The 27,754-nt window shown below is 38.7% G+C and overlaps 1 protein-coding gene across 1 annotated transcript in view; it reads left to right on the top strand.

Annotated features, from left to right (window-relative positions):
- Window positions 1–27,754, top strand: part of htt (huntingtin) — a 900,697-nt gene that overhangs the window by 823,215 nt on the left and 49,728 nt on the right. The window contains exons 47-48 of the mRNA XM_067142878.2: window positions 11,607–11,784; window positions 13,638–13,782. Coding sequence (XP_066998979.2) covers window positions 11,607–11,784; window positions 13,638–13,782 — 323 coding nt within the window. The remainder of the gene's footprint in view (window positions 1–11,606; window positions 11,785–13,637; window positions 13,783–27,754) is intronic.

The raw sequence follows: 27,754 nt of genomic DNA, 5'->3' as shown, positions 1-27,754 counted from the left end.
AAACTTGCAACTTGGTACTAGTGAAGCTGATGACCTCAGGATCACTAAAAAAATCGAAAATTATCAAAATGCTGGGGGGGTCTTCAAATTTTGGGCTCAGCATAAGAATGCAGTCATATATATTTACCTAAAGCGATAACCTATAGGTTTCGTGGGCTTAAAAAAACTTTCAGGAAAGTTCAAATCAAGATGGCGGCACAATCTGCCAGATAAGCTAGAAAATTGAAATTTGGTGGAATTGTAGCTTTTGGACTGTAAGCGGTGGGGAAAATTCCAAGTTGTTTAAATTTTTCACTTTTTAGTCAAAAAAAAAAAAAAAATTCAAAATTTAGAGGCAATTTTAATGACGGTACAGACCTTCCTTTCGAGGTATTTGGTGGCTAAACTGTAAGTTGTACCACAAAGCGGGTGACACATTCTTGCTTCAATTTGGAGTGATCTACAACTTTGGTCCTATGACTTTTTGTCATATCTCTCACCCTTATACGTTAGATTTGGCTATATTTCTCGATAGTGCATAAATTTTGTGTTTGTTAAAATATATTTCATAGTTTGATACACTTATAGAAAAGATAGTCATCGAATTTGGCACGCACACTGACATGACCGTTGGTGGCAATATGTGAGGCAAATTTCATGGTTCTAGCTTCCACATAAGTATGCGAAAAATAATATAAAGTGTCAAAAATGTACCCAAATTTCATCCCATTCAAATTTTCTAACTCAATCAAACCCATAAATTTGGGAGATACGAGAAAATGTTTAAGGACCAAACATGTAGGACGATAAAAGGGGCATCTGATGGCGCAAACAGTTTGTCGATATGATGAACCATTAAGGACCAGTAAATCTAGAAATTGCACTTACAAACGTGCCCATGCTTATCTGATACCTATATATAAAATAAAGTCATTGTGGAGCAATCTAAAAAGGGCGTGTCTGTTATTATTATTAATACTTTAGAAATTGATAGTGACCGTCAGCCGGATGGTGTCTCTGGTTGTAATCAGTTCTCCCCACATCTACTTTGACTGGCTGTAGGAATGGGGTCCTTTTCCAACTCCTGTGTAACTGGCATTAGTAAGGAGGGCCTACCATTTTAATGAATAATTCCCTTCTCGGCTTGACTAGCAGAAGGCAAGGGAGCCTGCAATTTTGTTCACGTCTCCCCTACCTGATTGTGTCTGGCAGTAGGCAAGGGTGCCGGGCATTTTAAACAAATTTACCCATTAAAATGTGACTGGCATTAGGCAAAGTGGCCTGGTATTATTATTGAAATCCACCAACTCGAGTGTGGCATGCAGTAAGCTGACTGGCATTAGGAAGAGGGGCCTGTCATTACAATAATAACAGCATAACTCAGTTTTGATTGGCAGTAGGGAAGGTGCCTGCTGTTATAATGAAAGCTCCTCAACTCTAATGTGTCCGAAAGTAAGAAAGGGGGCCTGCCATTGTAATGAAAACTCCCCAAATCGATTGTGACCGCAGTGAGCAATGGGGCTTTGCCATTATAATGAAACTTCCCAACTCGATTGCAAATGGCAGTAGGAAAGTGAGCCTGCTGTTATCATCATAACTGCACAACTCATACCTTACATGGGAAAGAACGAATGGAATCCTCCCCATGTTGTTTCTTCAATAATGCTAAAGGCTGGTTTACACGGGTAGAGTAGCGAGGCGAGTAGAGTAGATAGTAGAGCTACTAGCATCGTGTAAACGACCGGGATAGTAGCAAGTAGAGTAGAGTAGCTAGTACGCAGTAGAGTAGAGTGGGTTTTTGCTGTGGTAAAGTAACTCTACCACTATCCTTCCCCCTCCACCGGAACCGAGCTCCGAGAGCTGGCGGAGAAAGCCAAGGACGCTCGATTTTTCAGTTGGCGCGTCATTTGCCTATTTCCATGTGTGTACTGATGGTATTCCATTGAATAAACTGAGCATTTTTGTGCGTTTATTTGGCGGCAAAATGAAGTGTAACGAAGAAGAAACATGCAAATTTGTAGAACTCTACAGTGCAAAAGAATGTTTATGGAACATAAACGGCATTATTTACAGAAACTAAAATATGAGATGGGCGGCGGAAGAGGACTTGATTACTAAAGTGGGTAAAGAGGGTTTTGGTTTTATGGAACTTAAACATAATTTTTTTAAAAATACGATGTACCTACAACCAAGAACTAATGAAAATTCGTAAATACAAGAAGTCTGGAGGTGGTGCCGCCGACATCTACACTCCCTCTCTTAAGTGATTAGTAAAGTATAATTTGCAAGGTAATACTGAAAGCTGTCTGCCTCTGTGGTGTGGTTAGTGTGATTAGCTGCCACCCCCGGAGGCCCGGGTTTGATTCCCACCTCAGCCATCCTGGAAGTGGTTTTCCGTGGTTTCCCGCTTCTCCTCCAGGCAAATGCCGAGATGGTACTTAACTTAAGGCCACGGCCACTTCCTTCCCTCCTACTTGTCTATCCCTTCAATCTTCCCATCCCCCACCAAGGCCCCTGTTCAGCATAGCAGGTGAGACCGCCTGGGCAAGGTACTGGTCATCCTCACCAGTTGTATCCCCCGATCCATTGTCTCATGCTCCAGGACACTGCCCTTGAGGTGGAAGTGGTGAGATCCCTCGCTGAGCCCGAGGGAAAAACCGACCCTGGAGGGTGAGCAGATTAAGAAAGAAAGAAAGAAATAAAGAAAGAATAATACTAAAAGCCTATTCATCCACAACGTAACATTATAGCTGAGTGATATTAAGGGGAGGTACACCTTTGGAGGTCAAACAAATGCAGGTGTATTGTCCGATAATGGAGAACAGACCTCCCTCTTTTCGATGAGAGAAGGATTTAAAAAATACCTAAACCTATAATAGTTTCAAAGATGCAACGACAAATATAAACAAGTGTCAGCTGGATTGTCCCTTTAACTGAAGGTTTCTCAAGTTTCAGTGTTACACAGTGTGTTCATCATGTGTCTCGACATGCTTAAGTTAGACAATGATGCAGGACTGTGTACTTTAATCGTATTAATAACGTACATAGGGATTTCTACATATCACTTGACAATGCCATTAATTTTAAGCAATAACAGTAATGTCCACAACAAATAGAATAATTTTCATATTTTGTTTGGAATATCCAAAATAATTATTGTTTACAGTACAATGTCAGGTCTTGAAGCTTAAGCTCTACACCTGGGCCGTACAAGCAACGAACAAACAAATTATATAAATAGATCAGTAATCAGGGTGTTTATGGCAAAGAAGCTACTACAAATTAGGCCTATGCTAGCATGATTTACAGTGTACTGATGGCTATTATCATTGGCCAAGAACTTCAGAGTCACCTCAAGCTTAAATCTCGGTGTTATTGCATTTCTTATTACTGTGTCGTGTCTTTGAATTTGCGGTGTTATAGCATGTAACAGTGTCTGAAAGTTATCAGGCTTCATTCTCATACACTTTCTGTATTCTTCTTTATACTCTGTCGCAAGTTCTCTCAGAATTAATGTTGATGCCCTGAGTGTATCTCTCCTAAGCCAGCCTCTTACCCCTTCCCTTCTTTCCTCATTTGCTTTTTCTAATGCTTCACTAACCTCTTGCATTAATATGTTTGCAAATGTCTTTAAACTCTTCGTTACGATGTGCTTGTTTCTTGACATGGTGCTACTACTCTACTGTATGACTCTACTCCCGTATGAACGATATAAGTGTCAACTCTACCAGACAGTGGTGGAATAGAGTAACATGGCTACTCTACTATCTACTCTGCTCGCCTCGCTATTCTACCCGTGTAAACCAGCCCTAAGAGACATGGTATTTAATAAAATCTAACTCACCGCGTGTAAAGTAATTCACGTAGAAATCTGTATACAATGTAGAATATCGTAGCCTAGCATGGGTACATTTGCTAGTAGAGAATAAGAAGATGGACACGGTATCTTCTAAGCAAAAGGAAGATGCTTGGTTAAGTATTGCTGAAGAATTCAATTCCTCAATACATTTCTTTCTTAATCTGGTTACCCTGCAGGGTTGGTTTTACCCTTGGACTCAGCGAGGGATCCCACCTCTACCGCCTCAAGGGCAGTGTCCTGGAGCTTCAGACTCTGGGTCGGGGGATACAACTGGGGAGGATGACCAGTACCTCACCGAGGTGGTCTCATCTGCTATGCTGAACAGGGGCCTTGCGGGGGGATGGGAAGATTGGAAGGGATAGACAAGAAAGAGGGAAGGAAGCGGCCATGGCCTTAAGTTAGGTACCATCCGAGTATTTGCCTGGAGGAGAAGTGGGAAACCACGGAAAACCACTTCCAGGATGGCTGAGGTGGGAATCGCACCCACCTCTACTCAGTTGACCTCCCGAGGCTGAGTGGACCCCGTTCCAGCCCTTGTACCACTTTTCAAATTTTGTGGCAGAGCCGGGAATCGAACCCAGGCCTCCGGGGGTGGCAGCTAATCACACTAACCACTACACCACAGAGGCAGACTCCTCAGTACATACTGTAGAAAATGTAAGTAATGTTCTTATAATGGTAAAAATACTATTACAGAAGCGAAGATTATATAAGTATTATTATACCTAGCATTAATTTGGTTATCATTTGTTATAGTGCACCCAACGTGGTTATTGGGCATCCTCTCTTTTTTCCGTTTTAGTCCCACGTTGGAGCGACAAATTCTTCTTGCACCAGTCTGAGTCCATAGTTCGTGGTGTTCAAGAAAATCCGCAGCTAGAGTCGGAGAACATCTCAGGGATAATGTTAAACATAAAATTTTTTACGTGACTTCGACTGAGAATTATCCATTATCTTTCTTTCAGTTACGTTATGTTAGGTTTACGGACATTTGAGCTTAAAAGAAAACCAATCGCAGATTCAGCAACTTCTTATTAACTATGACATCATTTTATATTACTACTATAATCTATAAATAATAATAATGGATTAAAAACTTAATAACTATTGTTTATGCAAAATAATATAGTTTGATAGATAAGTTAAATCAAATATTCCAATATTCAAATATTGATCATACTGGGCGAGTTGGCCGTGCGCGGAGAGGCGCGCGACTGTGAGCTTGCATCCGGGAGATAGTAGGTTCGAATCCCACTATCGGCAGCCCTGAAAATGGTTTTCCATGGTTTCCCATTTTCACACCAGGCAAATGCTGGGGCTGTACCTTAATTAAGGCCACGGCCGCTTTCTTCCAACTCCTAGGCTTTTCCTATCCCATCGTCGCCATAAGACCTATCTGTGTCGGTGCGACGTAAAGCCCCTAGCAAAAAAAAAAAAAAAAAAAAAGATCATTCTTTGCATTGACACCTCCTTGTAAGTATCGTTTTAAATTCAATCATCTTCCTGAACATCATAGCCTTCAATTAAAAAATAAATATCAGCTTTTCCAAGGCTTTGATTTCATAAACAAATATAATTCATCCCCTATAAGTTTGCATGGATTTGAAGTAATTAAATGAAAATCATCTTGACCTAATATATAAATTACTTCTCACATCTTCTAGGTTTCTTATTAAAGAATAAACATTCAAGAATTCACCATGTTGAAAAAAAAAATTATTCCATTAACACGTTTGAAAATTTTGAAATCGCACAAGAATAAGAAAATTAAACTTTGCAGATTAACTAAGAATGATTAATTCCGGTCATTTCATTCCTATCCGATGTACACAATTAATTATTTGATTAAACATACGCAGAGTAACATTAATTTCACTTTTGTAGCTTCCAGTGGCTACCTACCATAATAAAAAAATATTAATCATCAATAGTCAATTTCGAAATACTTTCCTAAAAAAATAGGTTAAATTGTCTTAATTAATTTCTATAACTTCGTTGACAGTTTGCATTTATGTCAAATCACTTCATAAAATTCAGTCATACGATTGCAAGTCAACAAGGAATACAGTGGATGAAATTTCTAATTCTTTAATAGTGATAGGCTAACATAATGGGGCCAATGACCTTCGATGTTTGGCCCCTTAAAACAACAAGCATCAGCTAACACAATGAAGACACTAAGATCGTATTTCCTACCAATGACCTTTTATTTCAGCTTAAATCAGCTTAAACCTTAAATATAATATGAGATTCTCTTTGAAGTTCTCCCTGTCTCTACAATCTAGTGACAGATCATATTTTAAACAAACTAACTGAAGACTCTCTCACAAGCCACTATGGATTTTCTTTAGTACCACATCTTCCACCTTTAACGATCATGGGTTTTGCTGATGACTTGGTTGTCATAGGAAATAGTCAAACAGCAGCGCTTGAGCTCTCGAAAATAGTCACAAGGAGATCTCATGAAATAGGGCTTTATGTCAACCCAATGAAATCTACGGCAATCTGCATCAAACGTGGAATGTTAATGGAAGACCCAGCTGAATTTAAGAGCTATGATATATTGAGTTTGTGACGTGGGGAAACAATCCACTATCTGGGAGTTAACTTTTCAAATGAAATAATTTTTCAACCTACAGAGGAGCTTAAAAAATTACAGAATAAAATGGAGAAATTGGTTTCTTCTCCACTATTACAGGCTGACCAGAAATTTAAAGTAATAAACACAGTTATATGCCCATCTCTCGTATACCCATTCCAAACTATCAAGCCAGAGAAGATTCCGAAAAAGTTCCTTTGCTGATACAGACATACTAATTCGAAGTGCTCTTAAGGAAATTCTTCAAATACCTGCAGACATTCCTAATGGAATGGTCTACACTGAGAAAAAATATAAGGGGTTGGGACTCTTCTGCGCCACTAGGGAAGCTCATCTTCAGTGTTAAAAAAGGAAAAATGTTCCACATTTTCAATACAATAACACTGTTGCACGAATCAATGTAGCAACATATTTAATTTATTAAGGGACCGGTTTTGACATCTGTCCATGACATCATCAGCCTACACAAAAAAATGGCAAGAAGTTAACACAATGGTAGCACTTATGATCAAGATCAGCAAGAGTGCTCAAGAACCTCTACATGAACTTCTATTTTTAATTCAAGAAAAGTGTCATAAGTGCTACCATTGTGTTAACTTCTTGCCATTTTTTTGTGTAGGCTGATGATGACATGGACAAATGTTGAAACCGGTCCCTTAATAAATTAAATATGTTGCTACATTGATTCGTGCAACAGTGTTATTGTATTGAAAAGGTGGAACATTTTTCCTTTTTTAACATTGTTACTATTAGTTCAATACGGATCAGTTATGAAGTTTTTAACTTTAAAAAAGCTCATCTTCAGCACATTAACATCTGTAAGGTACTATTAAGCTCAGGTGATGAATACATCCGTGCTACAAGAAATCTGAAAGAAGTAATAACTCTCTCACTACAATCCCTCAGTGTCCCTCCATCTGACAATTTGCTACATCCACGCCTAGAAATAACAGATGCCAGGAAAGTGAGAAGAGTACTTAGAGAAAGGGCATTCAGTGAGTGGAGTAACTTGCAGCAGAAAGGAAGAAGTGTATGTTTGTACAATGAATATACTCCTGCCAACTCCTGGATTCGAGGCCATTAAGGCTTATCATGTAGTGAATGGCGTGAAGCAATTAAGATGACAGCAAACATTTCAGCAGTTAGATCGGTACCACCAGGAAGATCTCAGAATGATTCCCTTTGTAGGCGCTGCCTCAAGGAGATTGAAACTCTTGCACATGTTCTGGGATGTTGTCCTCATGGTGAACTTTTAAGGAATACACGTCATCATAACATCTGCTCTTTAATTGCGGCAATGCTAAAAGACCATGGTTTCCAGGTATTTGAAGAGGTTCATGACTTAGCGGACAACGGAAGCCACAGAAGGATTGACATCATTGCTTTCAAGAATAAGAAGAGAGGTTACATCATCGATCCCACAATTCGCTTTGAAAGCCATAAGTCGCAGCCCTCAGATGTTAACCTAGAGAAAAGGAATATTTACTTATCAACAATTCCTTACTACAGGGAGAAATACCAGATAGAGGAAATCGACATAGTAGGTCTGATGATTGGAGCAAGAGGAACGATTCCCGCTTTTGCCGCTTATTTCTGGAAACAGATGTGTCTGCCAGTTACAACGTTACGGGAGATTGCCATCATAGCCTTAAGGGGCTCACTGATAATTCTAAGAAATCACTGTTACAATTAGGTTACCTTCAACATTTCTCAAGTACAGTATATTTATTTCTCTTCTAAAAATAAATGTAAATGTATACTTTGTCGCAAGGCAGCCTCTGTATGAGAGGAAGTATTTAATAAAATAAAATAAAATAAAATAAGTATTGACTCGTAAATCCATTATCAAATTGCCATTAATTCATATTATAGGTTATTCCATATTTCACATCATTACTAGCATCTACTATAACCTTGATCCATATTTGCCTTACCTAATCCTTCATTAATTAACCTTATATGAAAATCTTTCCTTATATGTCTTCATATTTATCATAATTCAACAACTACTTTATCCAAGACATCATTATTCCATACACTCGCATTCCTTTCCTCATATTTCTCCATATAATTATATTGCTGCATTTGCAAGTATTATTTATTCAATTCAATGTAACACATGACTCAATTAATTTCTTAACTTTTAAAATTAATATTTCATGGATCAACAAGTAATATATTCCTAGCAATATGCACTTCACTTATCGATACGTTACCACATTTAACCTATATTGACTTAAACTTGGCAATAAGTTGTTGATATTTATGAACTCGGTAACCTATGACTTGATATAAACATGTATCATACTTCACATTCATCAAAACTCCCTATCTTTGGCATTGCTTCTTGTGAATAAACTGAATTATTGCTAATGTAACACTTCATTGACATACGTACCTTTTTCTACATTTGAATATATATAATTATTTTGAAAGGCTGCCTATAACCTTCCTTAAAGCATAACTATTAATTCACTCGCGTTGAAACTACGTAGTAAAGCACTTCACGAAGATATAACGTTAAAGTATGAAGGCTTTCACGGCCGGTGTCAATATAATAAAAATCTTCCGGGCTGTTATGCCGTGGTCCACTCCTTTCGCTTCTCCCAGACGTTTCGACTACTGCTGCGGTAGTCATCTTCTGTGGCGTTGTGTAGATACGCTCTCCTGTATCCCGCTGGAAGATGTAACGATCTATCTTTCACAAACATCATCAACCAACAACTCACTACAAGACAGAAAAACGTAACAATTTTAAAGTAAATTGCGAAACTTATCTTATTTTGCATGTGCTTGTGGCCGGGATAGTTGTCCTGCTACATCCTTCCTCGGGTCCGTCCTTCTCTGGACCTCGGTTCCGTCATCTACGAGTCGTCTGGATTTCATCAGTCATCAACCCCATCTTTGGTTTAGCAAGCCATCACGATGATTTCGGGCACATGCATGAAAAACATATCCAAAGACAATGCTAATATGACCTTCTTCTTAGTTACAAAGCCTTCTTGTACTATTACTGTGTTTTTGTACGGTTAAAATATTGCGTCAATTTATCTGTTATAGAGGTTTCTCTGATGTTAATGGTAGCTTATGATCGTCTAATTTATTGGTGGTACACTTTAAATATTAGCGTTTTCTTAAGATGTGTTTCCAAAAGAAACTTTTGCTTTCCTTCAATGCAATCCCAGTATTAATTCTATTGTACTTTATCTCTTCCTTCATACTTTGCTTTAAATCTCATATATTTGAGATGCACGGCAATAACATTACGTTATATCTTCAGTTTTAACGACTAAATTTGATATTCTTGTTTTTGAATATGTTATTTTCCTTCACAAAATTATTCTCTCAAGCTTCACCGGAGCATATTTCTATTCAGTGTTCAATTGTTCTCTCTGTTGACTTTAACAATTTGAAAATAGTACATTTATCTCGGTCATGGCCACTTTGATTCAACTTGCTCGTATTATTTAACTTGTATTTTCTGCTGTTTGATTTATGAAAACTTTTAGCATTATTCACGGCAAATGACGACTTTAAAATTCCGTATTTCATTAATCATTACAGTGAAATGGCACAGTAGCAAGGTGCCAAACAATTGCAGGAGGCATGGGAAAATATGAAATGCCATCACAGGAACCTCCTTTTGAATTCCACTTCATTGTAGAATTCAAATGCGTCCATAACATTTTGCAAGTATCACCTTGGAGCACAGATTTCTTCTAACACTTCCTCAAAATCACCCATTTTATAGGTTAAGATGCAAAATAAGTCAAGGGTCCCCTAACTTGACAAAGTTCAACTTATTTCATCACATAGGTAGCACTTAAATTACTATGAATTCCAATAAGTCGAGCTTCATGAAGTTAGACTTTATGAAGTATATTACTATTAACAGGTTGACTACCAGCTCCTTAGCGGGTGATTTAAACCTCCAGCCCAGCCTTTTTAAATCCCCCCATCACTATAGTGCACTATTTTACATTAACTGTTACTGTACGAAAACTGTTCGCTAAGCCTTTCTAGAATCAGCCTAATTTTGCATAGCCTATCAGGATTCCCCTTTTAATGACTGCTGTTCTTAAAGTGCAAGAATGACAATATGTTTTCGAACCAGTTTCATGCCATGGTTTTCAAAAAAGAAAAAGGCAAGCCGAAAATAGTGTCCTCTGACCGGTACATTTTCAGATCTGGTTTTGGATTTATTTCGGTTACAAACATTAGTCCTAAAAACTTTTTCATCTCATTTACGTCAACCGGTTTCCACGTCTGAAAAATAGAATAAGCCTATTCAGTGAATGAACGTGGTGCTGCACTAATAACTTCTTCTGTGTAAAGGTTTGTCTAATGGCATACATATTCAAGGAAATCATCATTTACAAATAAATTGACGAAACACATAATTTCGTTGCTATTTTCGATGTCAACATGTAATCCCACCTCACCAGTGAACTTGATTGCAGGCGGGCAATAAGGCGGGTGCATTTCGATTATTTGAATGTGCACTTTGCCCAGAGTCTGATATATCATCATTGGAAAATAAAATTGATTAATTGTTGATCTGCCTGTCAACACCGTATCACTAAAGGAACAATCTTCTTTTGTTACAATGAAATGAAGGATATTCCATTGTTACGCAATTAAGGCTATCCGTCCATAAGGACATTAAATGGGGGATATCCTTCGAGGCTGCAGTGGTGCACCGAGCACAGCTTCTTTTTTGTAAAAAGTACCTCTAGATGTGTCAATTAACAAACCTTTTAAGGATCATATTCAGCATTTTTATACGGAATGGATGGCAGCGGACAAGCTCAGATTCACTCCAGGTGGCAAGATTCGGCGTCCTTCTTTAGAATGAATGTGCCAGTGGATAATAGGAAGCTGGAATTTAATTCTGTGTGAAATGGTTACAAAAAGCTTCAGGAAAACGGGAATATCCAACTCGCTGGATAGTTTTGAAGATGACGACTTATGAAACGGCAGAGAATCACAAGAGCAATGATTCTAATCTGACACTCAAGTCAGATATAACCCTACCATTCTAAGGAAATTTGAAAAGTATTTTTATTACTTCATTGTTATTTTTCAATTTCATTGATCACATTTTGCAGTTTGAAGGATTTGAATGTTCTTTGTTGTTACTGACTTCTGAAGTTTGTCTTGTCTTTGCAGGGCTAGTGCTCACAGTGAAGAGCATCAGCTGGTAATGTGGGCACTAGTATTCTACCTACTGGAAAATGTTGAAGAGCAAATGACAGAAACTGATGTTGCTCCAGCTGTTCTGCAATTGGTGTTGTCTCTTGCTACATCTCATAATTTACCAGCTAGTGTCCACCTAGCTCTTTTACAGGTGAGTGTGGTGTATTGATAGTTGTGGAGGCCTTTATTATGTGATATTTTGTCAGATCAGATGTCAGATAGCATGTTTTGGTACTCATGAAGTTTCCGAAACATAATTTCATGAACTTTCTCAAATATATATTTTTGGCCACTGATGGTACCAAGAGCCTCTTCAGAGCTGATCTTTAGGTTACCCAAAATTATACATCATCATGTGTGATATAACAAGCGAGTGATGTTCAAGTACTATCACTATGACTGTCAGCCATATTCAATCATTTTTGCGATGTGGCCTCTTTAAGTCCGATGCAAGGTAGGTTTTCATGAGGTCTTGAGGTCTGGGACGGTCTTGAGCGATGTTCTGCTAATTGATCCCAGTAATCTTCCAGATGTCTTTATCCCATCGGTCCGGTGGTCTTCCCTTAGGTCTCGAATGATCTTTCGGACTCCACTCAAGCACAAGCTTTGTCCACCTACCATCAGTTCTTCGAGCAACATGGCCTGCCCACTGTCATTTTAGGGTAAACACCCTTTCTAAAATGTCTCTGACCTTTGTAACTGACCTGATGTAATCTGCTCTCTTCCTGTCTTTCTTCGTGAAGCGTAGCATAAACCGTTCCATAACTCTTTGGGCTGTTCTGAGTTTTTGCTTAACAAACTCTCTCAATGTCCAGGTTTCACAACCGTAAGTCAGTACAGGGAGAACACTCTGGTCAAAGACTATCTTCTTTACGTGGGTTGGCATGTTGGATTTGAAGACTGAGGAATTTCTTCCATAGGCTTGCCATCCTAGTTTGATACGTCGGAAGATTTCTGGTCTTAAGTCCCCTTTCATGTTTACAAGCTGTCCAGGATAGACATATTCACTGACCTGTTGTAATGTAGAGTTTCCCACATGTAGCTTTCCTGCTGGGGCTTATTTGTTGAGCATTACTTTGGTTTTAGAAAGGTTCATGGATAGTGCCACTTTTTGATAGGCTGAGACAAGATCTTGTATCGATGACGTTGGCCAAAAGTGTAATGTCGTCTGCAAACCTTAAATTGTTCAGCCTTTTCCCATTGATTTTGATTCCTGTACTTTGCCAGTTGATTTTTGACATGACTATTTGTAATACTGCTGAGAACAGCTTGGGAGATATGGGGTCGCCTTGCTTTACACCTCTTTGAATGAGAAAATCCGTGGTTGCCACATTGACATTCACGAAGGCTGAAGAGGTGTTGTAGATATGCTGGAGTACTCTTATGTAGGCAGCATCGACATCATGTTCGGCTAAGGCTTACATAACAGCAGCATGGCTCACCGAGTTAAAAGCTTTTTCAAACTCCACAAAGTACTAGGTGAATCATATATAAACCAGAATTATTTTTTACAATTATCTTTCTGATGTAAATTTCTTTACGTATACAGGTACTGCAGTAAACATTGTACTGAATTATGCCATGAGATTATGAGATGTTCTGCAAAGTCAGCTGATCTTGTGAAAGATGCTAAAAATTGTTCCATTTTTGTGCTCTTAGAGATCATATACTCATTCAATTGTATTTGGTATGTTTGTTTTTCTTTGCAACCTTGTATTGATTGTATTGCTACTTGGAATTAGATCCTTGTTGATGCTAGGTATTCTGTAGTTTTCCCTTTATACATCTTGTTATTCATATGATCTCTGAGTGCTGATAATTCAATTTAGCACTGGATAACCACACAACTAAGGACCCATACCTTTCTCCCAAGAAGCTCTCATATTTTTCTTTCTCTCTCTCTCTCTCTCTCTCTCTCTCTCTCTCTCTCTCTCTCTCTCTCAGCTTAGTGTTCTAATGTCATACTGTTTGTGGAAAATACTAATTCATACTCTTATGTAATAGGGTTTCGAACGACTGGTAGTAACACGATCAGTTGGTGGTAAAGTTGGTGAACAGGTGACCAAATTAGCTGTAGAGCGACTCAAACATCCAAATCCTGGAATGTCTCTACCTGCCCTTCAGCTGCTGCTCTCCTGCATGTATATCGGTAAGTTGTGCATGACAAAAATTACACTGTTGTTGAAGAATCTGGAGTGTTAACAGTAGGTGTCATTTCACTGGTTAAACATTGCATCTCAGTGACTATGAGATTTGTGATAGATAATCAATGTTGGGACAGTTCTGCAAGATGTCTATTTTTCTGTCACTGTCATTCCAGTAAAGTTCCATAACTAATGATTCGTCATAACCCTGAAGTGTGATTTGGGCTTTACCAGCTAACATGTTCTTCCACCTCAGCACCAACTGAAGACCTGGTACATAGTTCGAATTAGGCTAAGTGTATTCCTTGTAAGTCCTCAGTGGATTTATCTGTTATGAGTTTGGTAGAGGGGCTAGTAATCCTGTTGTTTTATATCCTAGAATAATAATCACTGTTACCTGGTTGAGGTTTTTCTGAACCCTCAAACCAGTAGGTGACGATAATTCAACAGGTGTGCATCTATCTCGTCTGCAGCTGTCGATATATTGTCAATCAATCAATCAATCAATCAATCAATCAATCAATCAATCAATCAATCAATCAATCAATCAATCAATCAATCAATCAATCAATCAATCAATCAATCAATCAATCACTACTGATCTGCATTTAGGGCAGTCACCCAGGTGGCAGATTCCCTGTCTGATGTTTTCCTAGCCTTTCTTAATGATTGCAAAGAAATTGGAAATTTATTGAACATCTCCCTTGGTAAGTTATTCCTATCCCTAACTCCCCTTCCTATAAATGAATATTTGCCCCAATTTGTCCTCTTGAATTCCAGCTTTATCTTCATATTGTGATCTTTTCTACTTTTCAAGACATCACTCAAACTTATTTGTCTACTGATGTCATTCCATGCCATCTCTCCACTGACAGCTCAGAATATACCACTTATGATATAGATGTTGATTCCCATAGGGAACTCCAAATTTTTGTCCCGAATGAGTAAATTTATAATACCAATATAGTTGGTCTGTTATTGGACATTATAAATTTTCCAGCTAACTCATTCCTGGTTGTCAGCGTTTCACCCCAATGTGCCACATTGGGCTCATCAGTTGGTAAATAGCACACCTACCAAGGCGCATGGTTAGTGCATATTGTGGAGGCCATTGCGCAGGCTACTTGGAGCCAACGGCAGTGCCAATGAACTATGAGAGACTTTGTCTCATTTTCAAAAATTCATGCCCACCTGGCCGTCAGATGATATAGATGTTGATTCCCATAGGGAATACGACCATTTGGTGTCGTTGCACGATTGTCAGCCACCACCCACTCGGTATACAGTTGTTTCAAGGCTGCTTTTTAATGGAAGGTTTACATAGACATCCAACGGCTGTAACATTGACATCAATCCACCCAGAATGATTGCTAGATCGGTTCTTGTGCCCGTGGTTTGCTTCTTCATAGCTTCTGTTGTGAGACCGCTGTAACTGACCATAACAAGCAAGCTTTTTCATCCAACTGACCATAACAAGCAAGCTTTTCCATCCAAACAATGCACCAGGGCGATGTTGCCAAGCACATTTCAGCCAGTCTTCCACTAGTAGACTGTCCATCCAGCCGGAGTCCTGAGTTCTGACGATAACACCAGCAGGTAGATTTTCTTTTGGAAGAATCTTTCTCTTCAAGACAATGTACAGTGGAAGTTCAATTCCATCAGCAAGTATACATGACATTACTGTACACCTCTGTTTTTCATTACCGTCCATTCTGATGGTAACACTTTTTGATCCATTAACACTCGCAGTACTGTCCAGTGGCATTTCAAAATATACAGGCATCTGATCTGCATTTCCTATTTGGGAAAGCAGGTATGAATTTTTTTTTTTGCAACCGAATTATATGGCACTGGAAGGAAAACTGTTTTTCTTCATAAGCAGTAAGAACACGCTGTAAAATTATGATACGTCTTCTAATGCTCAGTCCATTCCTCTTACAGAAATCCCTTATCCACCCTCGGCTTGCTTTAAACTCTGCCGAAGAAAGATCTTTTGCAATTTCTAATGCTTTTAATTGGCACATTTAGGTAGAAACGCCATATCCCAATTCCCAACTTTCTGATATGTATTTGTACAGAATCCTTTCAATTTCAGGAAACTGCACTCTGCCCATGGAAAGCTCTATGATCACCACTACTGTTTAAAAGAAAATCTTTTTTCTTTCTCCAATCTTGAATACAAGATTCATCTATATCGTATCTCCCACCGGTGGCACGATTTCTGATAATTTCAGCTTCCTTTATAACTTGCAGTTTTTCATTTCCATTAAAAGGCCGCAAACGCTTTGTCGAATTCATGTTTACACGTGGCACTCTAAGAACATGAGAGTGTAGTCTGACTGCCGCCGAGCGCTTACGGTTAAAGGAAAGTGAAAGTGTGTTTGGGGTTGGTGGAGCGTGTGCTGAAAAGCTTGTTTGCCAAGTTACTGCGACCAGGAGTGTGCCGATGTTTGATTTCAGGGTTGTTCCATACTTAGAAATAATTTTACTGAGCTTATAAACTACAGCCGACTTTTAGGAAAGTTTTACATACATTTATATTATAGAACAAATCTCCATTATCACATGAAATACATGAGAGAACAATATGGTACACACGTCTACTTGTTATTTTCAAACAAATGCTGTCGGAAGACATGGTTGAATCCTTAAAACTAAAATATACTTAAAACATAACATTCCCTAAGATGCATGAAGTATCGCACCATGAAATGAAAGGCTTGAATAAGACCTACATCCAATTTTAGAAGCAATATTTTCAACAAAAACAAAAGTTGTGGGTGGTATTGGGGATTATGTGGCAGTTTATTATGAATGTTTTGGTGTACCGTGTTATAAGTACATATTCTATGAATAATACGTATGTCAGAGTGACATACAACAAGACTGCAAATGTGACTCACAACCACTATAAACATCTTCATTCCTTAATAGAATATAAACTTAGATTCCACTTATTCAAAACTTCATTAGACCATTCATATCAGCATCAGCGTAAATTAACATTTTGTTGAAGATGGTTTTCCATGGTTTCCCATTTTTACACTAAGCAAACATTGGGGCTGAATCTTAACCCCTCAAGCGTGACATTGTAAAACTGCATGCTGCACCCACAGTGTGCTTTATTTCTACCCTACTCCCAATGCTGAGCACGGTGTCTAATGAATTTTGCTATAATTTTCAAACAGATGGATGGAAAATTATCAAAAAAACATATAATAACATATTACACTATAATATAAACATATGCTAACCTGGTTATCCCTGGACAGCTGGACATCAATACTGACACTTTGTGTGATAGATTTCAAAGCACCGGGCGAGTTGACCGTGCGCGTAGAGGCGCGCGGCTGTGAGCTTGCATCTGGGAGATAGTAGGTTCGAATCCCACTATCGGCAGCCCTGAAGATGGTTTTCCGTGGTTTCCCATTTTCACACCAGGCAAATGCTGGGGCTGTACCTTAATTAAGGCCATGGCCGCTTCCTTCCAACTCCTAGGCCTTTCCTATCCCATCGTCGCCATAAGACCTATCTGTGTTGGTGCGACGTAAAGCCCCTAGCCTAGCAAAAAAAAAAAAAAAATTCAAAGCACGGGTCCACACAAAGGCCTGGTTGTCCTGGGCAATTTTTGCAGTGGTACTTGGTGTCCTCTGTCTCTTCTTTTTGCACGCTACACATTTCTTCCTCCCAGTGGATTTGTATGCAGTTCCTTGGTTTTTAGCTGGAAAATGTTGTCCCGTAAGTCGCGTTGCGTCACATCTGAGTCCGCATCAGATGGTCTGCCTGATTTTTTCACAGGATTCCTGCCCAAGTATTTGGCAATCATTTGGTCTACCAATGTTATCCTGAATTGCAAGTGTGTACCCTTGAATCCTGCTTTACGATACATAATATAGGCATTTATTATCGATACATTGACGAGGTGTCTGAAAAGTTTTTTGTACCAAACTTCAGGTTTTCCAAAAGGAATGCCTTTAAAATTTGATCCTGAAGATCTACCCCACCCATAAATGTATTGTATTCAGTGATACAAGTGGTTTCTCTACTTCCTCTTGTCCCCCCTTCACATACCTTGATACAGTGGTGCATGTGTCCCCATGACACATAGTTAACATTGCAACCTCCCGCTTGTCCATCCATTTCAGTGCTATCAACTTCCAATTTTGAGCACTCACTGTATCACCCTTTTTCAATTTCTTCTTCAATTTCTGTGGCATGTTTTTTCTTGAAACCTTTACAGTCCCTGTGGCGTCGGTGCGGTTTTCAATCAGCCGCAAGAAAAGATTAGGGATACTGTTAAAATTGTGCATATAAATACACCTTCCTACATCTAATAATTGTTCAGCCAGGCACAACACAACCTTACTGGATAGTGGATCATCAGGCTTTTGTAGATCACAATGCAATATACTCCCAGTGCCTGTATAAATTATGAAATTCCAGAGATACCTGGTAGTAGTGTCACATAGTTTGAACAATTTTATACCGAATCACGCTCTTTTCAGTGGCAAAAACTGTCACCAAGTCAGCTGTCCTTTCCATAATAATAGAGATTCGTCCACAAAAATATCTCTCCCTAGATTGTAGTTACCCTGAAACCGATTCTGAAAATGTTGCACTACAGGCATTATTTTATGGTCATCCATACTTTTGTTTCTCAATTTTATTGTCGAAATCCATGAAATGAAGGAATTTTGAAAGCAGAGAAAATCGCTCCTCCGACATAACATTAGGAATGGAAGGTGTTTCAATGAGATGTTTTCTACTGAAATACAGCTTTATGCTAGACTTCTGATCAATGCCCATCAATATACAGTAAGAAGTGCAAGATACACCTTTACCTCATTGGCATTAGTGGGGGTCCAGTTCGACAGCCAGGATTTTACAATTACAAGTAACAACTCTAATATCACCCTTTCTCAAGACTTATGATTTAAAAAAGATCCGTTTCATTTTATTTTTATTTTTATTTTTGAACATTTTAAGTTAACCAGAATAGAACTGCCAAGTTAAAACACATTTAATTTAAATTTATATTTTCAATCTTGACCAACCTACAAGCAACAATCAGTTCAAATCTCCATTTATTGTTGACGACACATCCTGTCACCAGACACGGTACGTCAAGAACTTAATATGATATAGGGGTCACATAAACCCCGATATGTAATCCTCTTTACCGAAAAGAAGATCCATTTTAGTTTTGGACATTTTTCATATTAGATAGATTAGGACCAAAAAACTTAACTGTATTAACTTATGTTACCCATCTTAAGAGTTCGTTAATGTTTGTATATATTGTATATAATGTATATATTGTATGTATTGGTATGTTTATATTGGTTAAAAAGGTCCCAAACCTTGACCTAAAGGTTGTTTACAGGCTGAAGATGCCCAAAATAATGGGTGAAACATGGAAAGTATTGAATTAGGTGGTTTTTTATTAAATTATCCTTGATATCTATGCCTATAGCCAGGATTTTGTCAGTAATTGGAGGCGTAACCGATGTTGTTGCAAGTATTTATCAGCATACACATTGGTTTCATGAACGATTAAATATATCAAAACATCATCTACAAACATTTCCTGAAAGCCAAGTGGTGTTCCTTTAGCTGGGTCCAGTTTATTTTCACACACCCAGTCACAATCGAAAGGTATTTGCGGGTTTATGATATCACAGTCACCCCATGTGTTCGCATTTCTCGGCGTATTGTAACAAATTATATCATCAGTATCACTATCTTCGCTGAACATTATCACAAACTCATCCTCTAAATCACTGTCACACTCTGAATTACTTTCACTGCCACTATTAACCAGTAAATTAATTATTTCTACATCACAAATCACTCCGCTTGGACCTGCCATGTTTACAAACAAACTCATGATCCTTTAGCGGGAAACACATGTGCAGAGTTCTACGAACTGATAAGATAGGCGACATCTCTCGGGAATAATTATTAGCTCTGAGTGTAGCTAAAAGCTGCCTCTTCCTACCATCTTACGATGAAGCAGATAACTGTTACGAAATCCATGTAGCGGGCGTTTGAAATGTCACTGTGCACTATTGCGCCATACACGCTATGACCATAGCAAACCAGTGAGCACACCATTCCACCGCACACACTAGGGTTTTCATCAGAAATAGAATGAACATATTTTTATTTTTTATTTCTTCGAGTAGGGGAAGTTTGCTCCCCCGCATGGTGATCAGTACAATCTGCATCACCTCCGACATGTTGTTCAAACATACTTAACCATACCTAATCTCATTACCCATCTCTTGAACATAATCACTCATCGCAACCATCACTCCAAAAATACCTTCATGCTTTTCCCTCACCTCACTCCAATCTCATTTAAACTTAGCTTCACTATTTATTCTTTATGTCCCACCAGATCCACCTCTTAATCATAATCATTCTTACCTACACTTATAATTCAATCAGTCACTCCAAGATCAAACTCCAACCACCTTTCAGCCAACCTTCCTTATATTACCAAACTTAATAATTAATTACTCTTACATACCACCAATAAACCTCTTAATTTTAATTACTCTCAATCACTCTTACCTACCATCAAATCAACCTCTTAATCAAATAATTCAATTCCACCATTAACTTGCTTACTCTTAGCCAACTACCACTCCATTCTCTTTTAAACCTAAGACACACACACTTTACCTTCATAACAATTATTTAAATTTCAGGCCATATTCGTTTAAATTACCATACCCATCTCTTAAACATAATCACACATAGCAACCTCAATTCAAAATTACCATCCTACTCCCCTTTCACATACAATTTGCACTCACAATCACTCATTACAACCACCACTCCCAACTTATTTAAAATTACCACCATTCTTACATTCGCTTAATCCCATGTATCAGCCAATCCATCATCCTCATCAATCTCATACCACCAACTCATACTCTTATTCATAATCTCTCTTATCTTCACTATTCTCTATTCATTTTAAAGATAATACACATTTCAAAAACAATGAACATACTGTTAACCAACACAACCACTCATCACCACCACCACTCCCAACTCACACTATACCTTCCAAACTAATTATACATGACACCATTACCTAGCTCACTTACTAATACTACATGACTTTTTACTTCTCGTTATTCATTTCAAATACAATTAACAAACACACTCTATCATCTACCAAATTTGCCTTCTTAACATCATTATGATTTCTTCATCACCTTAACTTACTATTCAAATATATGTAACTTTAATCGCACTTACCACCCTGACTTTAGGTAGCACATATTATATTTACACCCTATCCCCTACCTTACTGACTAACTTTCTACTTCTCGTTACTATACCCTCCTCATTCCTTTTTTTCTTTCCCCACAAATCTTTTAGACTCATGCTTCTCCCTTTTTCAAAGCATCCCTTTTAATAAGTTCCTCCTTCATACCTTTCAGATCATAGCAGTTCCTCTGCATTTGTCTTATACAGTCCTCCCAGCCAATCTCTTTTCTTATTTCCCTCACTAGATTCCCGTATGCTTTCCTAGACGCTTCTATTCTCTCCCTATTAACCACTGACCTTTCTTTATCACTATGTATGTCCACTTCATCACTGTTTTCACCTCTCTGCCTTTCCTCCGGGCTCGATGCTTCCAAAACAGCTTCTATGTCCGTACTGGTTCCTGGTCTTCCTTTTTCACCATGTCTGTCTTCTCCGGCACTGTTTCCCAATGCCTGCCTTTTTGCAGTCTCGCCACTGTCACTTCTTCCTGCTTCATCCTTTCTTCTAATTCACGTAAGCATGTCACTGCCCAGTATCTTATCCACTTGCCACTGGTCACTTATAATTGCTGTCCCCTAATGTGCGCTTTTAATCCTTGGTGTCTGGCCATCACTAAATGTTTCTTAAAGATTTTAAAATTCTTATTCCCTTCTCTTCCCATGTCTCTCTTAATCCAAATTTTTTCACGCTGAAGGTTACCCACATTTCATCAATGCCATCAATGAAGATATCAACTTCACTGAAAATAATTTTCATTTTGTTCAGGATGAGCTCCACCACTTTGTAAATTGTATTCACTTTGTCCTCTCTCTTTTCCTCTGGTACGCCATATGTAAATGTGAAGATATTTTCAGAGAAATCCAACTGCTTCAGCAAGGAAAAGCAGCAGGAAGTGATCAAATTACTGGGGAGGTATTAAAGACAATGGGGTGGTATATAGTGCCTTATTTAAAATTTCTCTTTGACTATGTCATAAATAATAGTGTGATACCAAAGGAATGGAAGGAATCTATAATAATACCAATTTATAAAGGAAAGGGTGATAAAAGGAAACCAGAGAACTACAGACCAATCAGCCTGACCAGTATAGTTTGTAAAATACTGGAGAGTTTAATACCAAAGTACATCAGAGGGAAATGTGATGATAAAAATTGGTTCATGAGGAGCCAGTATGGATTTAGAAAGAAATTTTCTTGCGAGGCACAACTGGTGGGATTTCAGCAGGACATATCAGATCAGTTAGATTCAGGAGGCCAGTTAGATTGCATAGCCATAGATCTTTCCAAAGCCTTTGATAGAGTGGAACATGGAATATTATTAAAGAAATTGGAGGGAATAGGATTGGACGTAAGGGTTATACGTTGGATAAGAACATTTCTAAATTCAAGGGTTCAGAAAGTCAAAGTAGGAAATAATATATCACAGGAAGAGAAAGTCTGGAATGGAATTGCACAGGGTTGTATAATCGGTCCGTTACTTTTCTTAATATACGCAAATGACTTAGGGAACAATATAACATCGAAAATAAGATTGTATGCAGATGACATAATTGTTTACAGGGAAATAAATAACATTGAGGATTGTTCAGAATTACAAAGGGACCTTGACAGTATCCAAGAATGGGTTGAAGAAAATAATATGAAGATTAATGGAGGCAAATCAACTGTTACAACATTTACAAACAGGAGCTTTAAAACTGAATTTGAATATACTTTGGATGAGGTAGTTATCCCAAAAGATGGCAAGTGCAAATACTTAGGTGTGAGATTTGAAAGTAATTTGCACTGGAAGGGTCATGTTGATGACGTTGTTGGGAAAGCATACAGATCGTTACATGTCATAATGAGGCTACTTAAAGGATGCAACAAAGAATTAAAAGAAAAAAGTTACTTAAGTATGGTTCGTCCATTATTGGAATATGCAAACAGTGTTTGGGATCCTCACCAAGAATACCTAATAAAAGAACTAGATGGTGTGCAGAGGAAAGCAGCAAGGTTTGTAACAGGGGATTTCAGGAGAAAGAGTAGTGTATCAGAAATGTTAAAGGAACTTGGGTGGGAAACTTTAAGTAAGAGAAGGGAGAAAAGTAGACTTATAGGATTATATAGAGCCTATACAGGAGAAGAAGCATGGGGAGATATCCGTGAGAGGCTTCGGTTGGAAAATAATTATATTGGTAGAACTGACCACAAGTACAAAATTAGAAGGAATTTTAGCCGAAGCGATTGGGGTAAATTTTCTTTCATTGGGAAGGGCGTGAAGGAGTGGAACAGTTTACCAGGGGTAGTGTTTGATCCTTTTCCAAAATCTGTACAGATATTCAAGAAGAGAATAAACAACAGCAGAGATAATAAATTAAATGTTAGAGGGCATTCGACCAGTGCAGGATATTGTAAATAATAAATGTGTGTGATTAAATTAATTCCATCCCCTGGTCTAAGGAGTTTGGACAGCCCAAGTAGGGGACTGCCTGTAGGGGTGAAGTACAGTGGGGACTTCGAGGGCCCTGGGACCGCTACGGTAGCTGTGAAGGCCCTTCAGGAACTCTGAAAAGTGGTGGCAAAAGGGGCTCTGGTTAAGGCGCAGCAGGTCGTTATGCTACTTAGGTTCCAAAATGGGTAAAATATAAATATGTAAATAAATTCAATGTTAATTTTAATCTTATACCAGTTGTATAGTATTATTAGACGTAATTTCACATACCGTACTGTATATGAGTTGACTATGTTTGTAAGATATTATAAGCAGAATTTTGTAAACAATATAAATTTATTAAGGATGATGTGTGTGTTTAATAGAAAAAATTATTAGCGTAAATTGTAAAATATTGTATTCTAGGAAAATTTTCTTCGTCTCCTGTTAATTTAAAATTTAGTGCTTGACAATAATGTATTTTAGTGTACCTTTTGCCACCGAGGTAGACACCTCATTTGCAAATAAAGAGATTTTGATTTTTGATTTAAATAAGCATTTCTTTCTTCGATCTTGACTACTGGCTTCTACATCTGTCTTCAGCTTCAACACTTCCTCTTCCTAATTTCTTATTTTCTCTCTTAGTGACACAATTTCTCTCTCGTTGTTTCCCACTTTGGCTCTTGTTTCATCCGTTTTTTTTTTCTGGAAACATTTCTTCATATTATCGAACTCCTTTGCTTGCTCCTGTGTCATATTTTTAATTAGCTCAAATGGGCAAACTTCTTCTACCACCTCTTTTACCACCTTCCTTATTACTTCCATGTCTTCCCAACTCATGCTTCCACTGGAGGTCGGTCTGGGGTATACTACTGTAAGAAGTATCTGCCTGTCCCCATGCTCATGCTATGAGGCCAGATGAGATGATGAGGTATCATAGTGGTGTAAACAGATAGTAAGGGTCAGGGAAAAACCATGTAGGAGAATTAAAAAGATGCCTCATGTACAATTTGTAGATAACACATGTAAGGATGTGGGCTGGAAGAATCCAGGTAATGTTAGTGTAGAGTATGTGTCATTCACAAGTGGTGTCCATTTACCTGCAATATTTGTTTGTTAGGCAGATCAGCTATCTTGGTGGTGGTGGTGGTGGTGATTATTGTTTTAAGAGGAAGTACAACTGGGCAACCATCCTCTCAACTGTCTTGGTATTGTGGATTCCGTGCATGGATTCGGTGGCGTCTGGACTGTAAGACTACAGGCTAAGTGCCACACTCCGGCTGCCAATGTTCCCTAGTGCCAAGTTTCCATAGTCAGAGTAGGGAGTATTACTAGTCAAACCTGCAAGAATGCAGGGGCTTTCTTCTTCTTCTTCTTCTTCTTCTTCTTCTTCTTCTTCTTCTTCTTCTTCCCTTGGGTGTCCTGGCATTGCGGTGGTATACACTCATTTCACTGTAATTCTACAACATATCAATATTTGTGCAGGAACAGTGATTACATAGCAATTGAGGCTTTCACGGCCGGCGTTAAAAATCTTCATGAGGTATATTTTTGGGCTTATACCATGTAATTAATTATAAAAACACACTCAACGTGTTTCGAAAGGAACCTTGCCTTTCTTCATCAGGAGACACAGAGAAAATGAAACGATGCATAACAGGTTGCTGCGAGAAAGCAACAAGGAACTTGAAATGGTGCCCTAAGATGTAAACGGGACACCATTTTAGCCCCAGGTAGAGACAACGAATGGCAACAGTAAAGCATTACTCTCTAATGGTTCTGATAATAGGTAGCCATGATTCACTAAGGTTGTAGCCTGTATCGCGGTTGAAATTATCTGGGTGTTTACGTATTTCAACCGCCTCCCTGATAATTCTTGGGCGATATTGCTTTATACGGGCAAGAACATCCACTTCTTGGAACAAAACATCATGACCAGGTGTTAAGGCATGATCAGCAACAGATGATTTATCAGGTTGGTTGAGTCTGATATATCTGGTATGTTCTTTGATGCGAGTACATACCGTTCTTGAAGTCTGCCCAATATAAATCTTGTCACAAGTACAGGGAACTCTGTAGATACCAGGTTGTTGCAATTTAGGCAAACTATCCTTAGTTGGTCGCAGGAGTTGCCTAATCTTAATTGATGTTCCAAAAACAGTTCGTACATGGTACCTACATAAGATTTTAGCAATACGATCCGTCGTGTTATGTATGTAAGGTAGGTAAGCAAGAAGGTGTGTCTTATTTCCTCTCTCACTTTTCTCCTAAGATGCCGGGATCATGATATACTCCCAAATTTTGTTTTGTTTAAGCATACCTTCAGAACACCAAAAGCTATGCGAATCTATCGTCGTACAAGCAAGGCGTTATTGATAGAGAGGATACAGCAGACGCGTAAGGAGTTGGATTTTATCTCGAAGGAGTTGCTTCAGCTGCATCTACGCCTCTCAAACTTTGTAAATGAGGAATTATGGAAGGTTTTTGATCGTATTAGTGCAGTGCAAGCCAACAGCACACTAGATCAGGTAAGGGGCAGGCATATTTCCAAATATGAAAGGTTATGTCAGATGCAGAAACCACATGCCATTAGGCCTGATGCCAACAAAGTTGTCCTAAATTTGTCCAGTATGCCTTTGAATGAAACCCAACAGGCAGTTCTCACTAAAGGTCTAAACTTTGCTGAAGCGCCTAGAAGAATTCCAATTGAGTAACTTATTACATCTATAGAATCCTCGGTACATAACCTCACACCTAAAGAAGCTGAGGAAGTTGGACAAGAATGTTCCAGAGTTCTCAAGACCGCTAATCCACCTAAGTCCAACTTAAAACAAGGTGAAATCCAAGCGCTAAAAGATCTAAGGGACAATTCTGATATAATCGTTCTCCCCGCTGACAAGGGTAACGCGACAGTGGTGATGGATAAGGATGATTATGACAACAAGATCTTGTCTTTGTTAGATGATCCCATATACAGGATTAACAGTCGTGATCCCACAACTTGCTACTCAAATGCGACTCTCAAATTGGTCAAGCAATCTTCTATTCCAGAAGATACAGTGAAGAGTCTCCTTCCAGGGGATGCTATTCCTCCGAGACTATATGGGCTTCCTAAAATACATAAGGAAGGTGTTCCTCTTAGGCCTATTGCATACCTGCCAACCCTTCCGATTTACCCGTAAACTTTCCGGTTTTTAACTCGTCTTCCGATTTTTCGATTATTTTTACTTCTTCCGATTTTTGACTAAAATAACCTCTAGTACGGCCAATACTCTTCGCCTAGGATAAAGGATAAATTCTTATACGCTTATGTAATTTACGAAACCTCATTTTCAAGCTATTTATTTGATACTTTATTTCGTGAGTGTTTCGTCCGGCGCCTTCGTGTATCGTGTTTCCCGCTCACCACAGCAGCGTGTGCGCTTGATACAGCTGGGGATTCGGGGCGGTGATCGTCCTGCAAGCAAGATGCTAGCGCGCGCTAACGACTCAGTTAATCGGGACGAAAGAATGAGTTTGTTATTGTGTTGTTCGCGCGCTGTTAACATCGTTTCTGTGCGTAGTTTCGTCGGAGTTGTAGGCCACTTTTTTTCCCTTGCATTTCTGTGCTTTCCCTCTCTGTCAAAGTCGCATGTTAATAATGTATGGGACATATTGAATTATTTTGTATGTGGTTCCGTTTATTTTACCGTCTGTTTAAGGAAACTACCGTATTTTCTCTCGTAATTAACGCCCTTGCATAATTTACGCATCCCAATATTTTTGGGTCCAAAGTGGAGAAAAAGAAATGTCCACGTATTTGACGCACCCACAACTTCGAACATCCATCACTCAGCTCCGGATGCGTTTCGAAATAGAGATGTCGGTACTCAAGTAGCAGGCTTCCTATTGCGAAAGCGGGCATTCCAAACACAGGGCAACGTGCTGTTATTAGCCGTCAGGAAATCCCACTGCACTAGTTTTACGAGTGTTTCGGGTACGGGACATTCTGTGATCTCATAATTGTCAGTCCACAGTATTGGAGTAATACTGCATCATACAAACTCGCGGTGATCAGTTACGCCGAAACATACGGGAATAGAGCAGTGGGCAGCAAGTATTCAGTGTCCAAATCAAACATGCACTACCGCGGTAACAGAAGTGCACTTCAAGCGGCCATCAAGTCTCGCAAAGCATTTCGCGGACCAAAAAGCGGCAAGTTTCCACAAGTAGAGTATCTGCTCAAACATATGATTTTGTTACGCAATATTGGGTAAGCCGTTTCTCACGAAATGCTGTATT

The sequence above is a fragment of the Anabrus simplex genome, chromosome 3, assembly GCF_040414725.1.
Source record: "Anabrus simplex isolate iqAnaSimp1 chromosome 3, ASM4041472v1, whole genome shotgun sequence".
Taxonomy (NCBI): domain Eukaryota; kingdom Metazoa; phylum Arthropoda; class Insecta; order Orthoptera; family Tettigoniidae; genus Anabrus; species Anabrus simplex.
This window is presented reverse-complemented; position numbering and strand designations above follow the sequence as displayed.